The sequence below is a fragment of the Humulus lupulus genome, chromosome 4, assembly GCF_963169125.1.
Source record: "Humulus lupulus chromosome 4, drHumLupu1.1, whole genome shotgun sequence".
In the NCBI taxonomy this organism is placed as follows: Eukaryota; Viridiplantae; Streptophyta; class Magnoliopsida; order Rosales; family Cannabaceae; genus Humulus; species Humulus lupulus.
Window position 1 is genome coordinate 246,541,977 of NC_084796.1, and position 6,718 is coordinate 246,548,694.

The 6,718-nt window shown below is 40.5% G+C and overlaps 1 protein-coding gene across 1 annotated transcript; it reads left to right on the plus strand.

Annotated features, from left to right (window-relative positions):
- The first annotated feature begins 4,129 nt into the window (after nucleotides 1-4,129).
- On the plus strand, nucleotides 4,130-6,370 carry LOC133831572 (peroxidase 3-like). Its single transcript, XM_062261939.1, has 4 exons — nucleotides 4,130-4,342; nucleotides 4,698-4,886; nucleotides 5,138-5,303; nucleotides 5,967-6,370. Exons 1-4 carry the CDS (start codon nucleotides 4,130-4,132, stop codon nucleotides 6,368-6,370), a joined length of 972 nt encoding a protein of 323 aa, XP_062117923.1.
- The last annotated feature ends 348 nt before the right edge of the window (nucleotides 6,371-6,718 follow it).

The following is a 6,718-nucleotide window of genomic DNA, read 5'->3' on the forward strand; positions in this document are numbered from 1 at the left end:
TGGAGCTTCTCGTTGGGAATTTCCCAAGGCCCGTACATATCTTTTCAAGTGTCCTTGTCTGATAAGGAACTCAATCTCATCCTTCAACTGGTTGCGCTCAATTGTGTCATGCCCGTAGTCGTTGTGATAACGACAGAACTTGGTAGTGTCTCTCCTCGAAATGTCCTTTCGAATGGGGGCAGGCTTCTTGTAAGGTACATTGGAACTCGTGGCCTGATATACCTCTCCCCGAGACTCAATAAGGGTAGTATAGTTAGTGAACCGAGGTTCATAACGATTACCCTTGGTCCTTTTGTTGTTAGAGGTGGAAGGCTCGTTGTGTGGCCGTTTTCCACCATTCTTTCCATTGCCGTTCCTGTTGCCCTTGCCGTTGCCGTTGGGTTTCGACCCATTGGCGGCTTTGGCGGCTTCGGCTGTCTCCTTATCTTTGCCTGGGGGTTTTCCTTCATTGGCAACGGCGTCTTCGAGCTTGATATAACGATCAGATCGATCTAGAAACTCCTGGGTCGTCCTAACCCCATGCTTTCTGAGCTCTCCCAGAGAGGGGTACGGCGCTTAACTCCTGCCGTTATGGCCATCATTTTGCCTTCATCACCCACCGTTTTTGCCCCGGCGGCTGCTCGCATAAAACGCTGAACGTAGTCTTTCAGCAATTCTCCATTTTGCTGGCGTATCTCGACCAGCTGATTTGCCTCGGTAGGGTGCACGCAACCCGCATAGAATTGTCCGTAAAAATCCTTCACGAACATTTCCCAAGAAATTATACTTGCAGGAGGGAATTTAAAAAACCACTCCTGTGCAGCGTCAGAAAGTGTTGCAGGGAAGATACTGCACCGAGCGTCTTCGGACACCTTCTGAATGTCCATTTATATCTCAAATTTGTTGACAAGAGATACCGGGTCACCATACCCGTCAAAGTTTGGAAGCGTAGGCATCTTAAACTTGCTAGGAGTTTCAGCCATGGCTATCCTCTGGATGAAAGGAGTACCTTTCCTCCTATCGTGGTCGATATAAGATGTTCTTCCCCCGACCAGCTGCAGCACTGCCTGGTTGAGGGCATCTATTTGGGCCTGCACAGCGCTAGGGATCGCCGTGGCCTTTGTTGCTGGGGGGACGTACTCGCCATGACGCTCGCGGCGATCATTGAGTATATCTCTTAAGTCCTCATCTCTTCTTCGTTGCTCGCTAGCTCCGAGCCGGTTGAAGACATTATTTTGTCTGGGCTGCCCCCCAGCGTCTCGTCTGTCGGGTTAGTCATCATGTGGTGGCTGGCTCCTGCCTCCACCTCTTTCATCATCCCTCCGACCGGCATTCCCTCTGCCTGAGTCGGCTTCGTTATAACCATGGCCGTCTCTGAATCTTGATTGGCTATGGTGGGATCGACTATTCCCTCGATGGCCTTCTCGGGCTGGAACCTCTCGAGCGTTAGAGGGTGGTCTGCGTTGGTCATTAGGTCCCCGTGCATTATCACGCCGTGGGGGGCCTCGGACCGCAAAGCCTAACTCTGAGTTCCTCCTGTTACCAGGAGGATGCTATCCTCTGTTCGGAAGATTTGGCTCATCACCCCTATGGCGTCTAGGACTACGAGGCTACTGCTCGTTCCTATTCTGCCTCTGCTGCGGGGGATTGCCACGACCAACTTGGGATGGAGGTTGCTCCTCAGGGTCCACCAGCGGGACATCGTCATGGGGCACTGTGGCTGCTCGGGCCTTTGTGGGCTCGAGGGCTGGATAGGCAGGCTAGGATTGGGACCCCTGTGGGGTGGCCCATTTGCGGGTTGATCAGGCTGCGAGGTAGGTGCAGCCTAATTCCTAGCCAATTGTAAGGCTGCCTCGAGGGCTGCCATGGCCTCCCTCTGGCGACGGTCCATCTCCGCCTGCCTTTCACTCAGCTCCAGGTGCTGCCGCTCAATTTCTTGTTGCTGCCGCGCCATGGATTCAGCAGCACCTTCCTGGCTGGCCCTCAGATTGGCCAGCTCTTCATGCAGCGCCCTTAGGGTACTCTTCAGCATCGCGTCGTCCATTTCTTCCTCATCAAAATCCAAATGTGGCTCATCCTCAGCCACGTTTGCAGGAGGAGGAGGAGGCGGGTTAGATGGTGCAGCGGCGGCCGCCTGTCCAGTTTTCCTGGTAGTTTTCGCCATTGGTTTTCTCAACGATGCTATATCAAGCTCTCAATGAAAGCACTAGAATGTTGGCCCAGATTTTGGCCAACTGAAACGGAGTCAAAATACGCTTGACGCGGATGAATACGTTGAAAAGAATGTGATGACGAAAATAATAAAGACACAAGATTTTATAGTGGTTCGGCCCCAGGATCTGGTAATAACCTACGTCCACTTGAATTGTTATTGAAATAAGATTCAAAGGGGTGATCAAAGAACTGGGGTTCAATGAGTTTCACTAACCTCTGAAGAAGAAAATACAATTATTCTCGTGTAATCTCTTTTTAATCTCAATAGATCTTTTTTGCTCAAAAGAAAAGGGATCGGATCCTCTTCCATGAGCCCTCTTCTTCTATTTATAAGCTCAGGGAAGATTTACATTGATTTGTTACAGATATTCTTTCCTAAATAATCGGATACTCAGGAAATCATAGGAGATAATTTCGGATTCCATCATAACTGCCTAAGATTTCCTCCGCGTAAAATGTGTGTATGACTAGGCTGGTCGTATGAAGAAATCGATCGCATGACACTGGATGTCTTCCTGGTCGATAGTCGAGCACAGATTCTACCAGGTGTCAGCCATGTGTAATTAATGTCTGCCATGTCATTCACTTCTGATTTTTGGGATAACAATTGGTCCACCTTATAATTTTTTTAAATAAATTTAAATTGAGTTTAAAATAGAAAAAACTAATTAAAAAACATTTATAATTTAAAAAATAACAAAAAATATTTGAATCAATTAAAAGAAATTAAAACTCCCTTGCTATCTTCCTCATCACCATCGACGCCGCCAAAGCCACCATAGAAGCGCCTACCCCTCCCATCGCATGTGATGAAGACCTCTGCGAGCCTAGGACCCCAGCCGAAAGCCCCTACCCCTCCCACCACCGGTGACGAAGACGTTCGCGAGCCCAGATCTGCACAGGCAGGGAGTAGACTTTGGGGATGACGACCAATCTAAGATATGCTCCCTCTCTTCTTCGGATCTGGGCAGGGGCACATCTACTCCGCTGCCTGAGGAGTAAGAAGGAGTCGAGGAAGAGGAAGAGTCGCCATTGTTGTCGAGCAAGAAGGAAGAAGAAGAAATATCAAGATTGATGAGGGAGAAAAGAAAAAAAGAGAAAAAATATTTGTTTTTAAAATAAAATTTCTGTTCTCACTAATAATTTTTATATAAATTTATATTTTTTATTAATTAATATATATTTTTATTAATTTTTTATTTTAAATATTTTTTTATAAAATACTATAATGTAGACCGATGAGGAGGTGATGTGTTCACTTTGTCGGTATCTAACAACTGTATTAGAGTGGGTACCAACGGAAACTGACATAAGTAGACATCGAGTACTTTTACCATTAAAAAATGATTGGTTACTAATCCAAAAGTATTGGATACATTTGCTCTTAATTTTTTATATAAATGTATAATTAAAGAGACAACAACTACTGCAGGTCGCTATATCATTAGTATAAAAAATAGCAATCCGGCTGAGCTGCCGGGAACAGTTTAAGAGTCATAATATGATTCGTGTACAGATTATTTTGACTGGACAGATCATACTTACAGAATATATGATTAATTATGTATGTGCAAGTCAACTTTGCTCAATCATTAATTGTAACAATTGCTACTTCATTTACAAATTTGAGAAAACTTCTTCGTGTAGTATATAATGTTTAGTAATTAACTAATTAATGGTCATTTAAAAAGAAAAATTGTTTGTTGGCTGCAATTTCAGCATAAGATAATCACACACACATAGAAAGTCATATCAGTTTAGTTGGCAATATAATTTTGATCATTAATATTATATTTGCAGCAGAGAGATTAATTATATTATAAGTGAAGACTACGTTTCTAGCTATAATATTTGCCTATATATACTAGCACTCGAATTCATTCATTCACACCAATAAGTACTATCATTGCTCGTAAATACAAAGATATTTCTAACAATGATGAAGATCAACTTTCTTATATTGGTGTTTGTTGTTCTAATTAGTCTCTTGGTGGGCTCTGAAGGAGGGCAACTCACAAACAATTTCTACAAGCATAGCTGTGAAGAAGCTGAGACTATTGTGAAGAAGGCCACCGAGAAACATGTGGCCACTAACCCTGCTGTGCCCGCACGCTTGCTCAGAATGCATTTCCACGATTGTTTTGTTAGAGTAAGCAATCGTTTTTTGTATTTTGTTAAATGATAATTCAGACCTAAGTTTTATTAGTATCCTAAACTCGATTTTAGTCAAAATATTTTCAAATATAATCTTTCATTCTCGATTACATTCTCTGCTTCTTTGAACTTATTGCATCGCCAATCACCCATGATATGATCTTATAATTGAAAATATATTGACCAAAATCGAGTTTAGAGTATTATTTTGATCCATTTTGTAAAACTAAGTATCCAAATTATCATTTAACAATACATAAGAGCCGATTACGATTCGGAAACATACACAAATGCCAAAATAGTATTTTATCTTAAATATACAGGTATTAATATCATCATTATTATTTCAGGGATGTGATGGTTCGGTTCTGTTGAACTCAACAAAGAAAAATGCTGAAAAAGATGCAGCTCCAAACCAAAGTTTGTTGGGTTTTGATGTAATAGATGATATCAAAGCACAAGTTGAGAAGAAATGTCCAGGAGTCGTTTCATGCGCTGATATTCTAGCTTTGGCTGCAAGGGACTCTGTTTCCTACGCAGTAAGTGATTAGAACTAAATAAAAAATATAAGAATTAGTAAGGGATACTATTGGTGTTCAACACCACAAGTAGGTGACATACCGTTATTGATGCAATCTAATATCATGTCTTATTTATTTGAATGAATATCGCTAACCAAACATAAAGTATCACCTCATATAGTATTGAACATCTTAAAGTATAATAACAACACTCAATGTGTATATATATTTAGAGTCTTAATAATATCTTAATATGTATATATATTCAGTTTAAGAAATCCATGTGGGAAGTGCCTACGGGTAGAAGAGATGGAAAAGTATCAATAATGAGCGAAGTACAACAAAACATTCCAGCACCCTTCTTCAACTTCACCCAACTCAAGCAAAGCTTTGCCACCAAAGGCCTTTCTGGGCATGACCTTGTCGTATTATCAGGTACTAATACACATATCAATTATATATAACTAATCAAAGTAATTAATTATATATAATATACAGAGGTTGTTACTTACATGCATATTATATACTAAGGACCATTTCTCTTAACGTACATGTTCATAATTAGCTTGTATATTTATTTTTAAGAAAATAACAGCTTGGCCTTGTGTCTTTAACAAATAGGCGATCGATTAATGTGTTTTGTTAAATGATAATACGGATGAAGCGTGTTTACAAAATTGATCAAAAAAGTACCTTATATCTAATTTTAGTAAAAAAAAAATTCAAATATAATATTTTATTCTCAGTTCCTTGAACACTTTCTTCACTTCTCTCAGTCAATTGCATCACTAAAGACCCGAGAATTGATTTTATAATTGGAAATATTTTGACTGAAATCGAATTTTGGGTACTATTTTGATTTATTTTGTAAATCATAGAGTTCGAATGGTTATTTAACAAAATATAAAAAAATTGATTGAGTATTTTCCCTTTATTTTTCAACGTCCAAGTCCAAGACCGTTCCCTCCCACCAAACAGCTTATTATTAAACATATATTTTCAAACTCAAGATAAGAAATTAATTAGCAATGAAAAATCACAAAACGACATGTCGTACGCAATAGTTGTTGAACATAATATATGTATATATATATATAGGAGGACACACGATCGGAGTGGGACACTGCACTGCGTTCAACAACAGACTATACAACTTCACCGGAAAAGGAGACCAAGACCCTTCACTGGACAAAAACTATGCCAAACTCTTGAAGACCAAATGCCCTCCAAACGACCAAAACACAACTGTCCCAATGGACCCCGGCAGCGCTCTCACCTTCGACAGCAGCTACTACGGCGTCGTGCTCAAGCACAAGGGCCTTTTCACCTCAGACGCCGCACTTCTCACGAACAAGGTCGCCCGTGACACCGTCCAGGAGTTGGTTTATCAAGATGCTTTCTTCGCTGAATTCGCACTGTCCATGAAGAAGATGGGAGCCGTTGAGGTCCTCACTGGCACGGCTGGTGAGATCAGGAACAAGTGTTGGGCTGTCAATTCTTAGAACCATATTATAAATATATGTATGAACATGGAAGTCTCAAGTATCTGAAATCTTTGAGTGTGTGCATGTTTGTTCTTCTTTTATTATCTTTCGATCGAAGAAACAAACTGGAGTGTATTTATGGCTTTTGATTGATGTTGTGATAATTGTGAATTTCATGAGTAGAAATTTTCTTTTCCCAAATTAAGCGTCTTTCTTTAGTTTCTTCACGTAAAATTCTATAAATTATGTGTGGAATAAGTAAGAATTTAGATAAATATATATGTGAGATGGTGAATTTAAATAAATAGCTTATTAATTACTTGTATGTTAAAGAGAGACATATATACTCACCTAATTAAACACATT

What these genes read in the sequence shown, in the direction of transcription:
- LOC133831572 (XM_062261939.1), top strand. Translation starts at nt 4,130, where the DNA reads ATGATGAAGATCAACTTTCTTATATTGGTGTTTGTTGTTCTAATTAGT. An exon ending in GGGACTCTGTTTCCTACGCA is followed by an intron (nt 4,887 to 5,137) that starts GTAAGTGATTAG and finishes ATATATATTCAG; the next exon opens with TTTAAGAAATCCATGTGGGA. An exon ending in TGACCTTGTCGTATTATCAG is followed by an intron (nt 5,304 to 5,966) that starts GTACTAATACAC and finishes ATATATATATAG; the next exon opens with GAGGACACACGATCGGAGTG.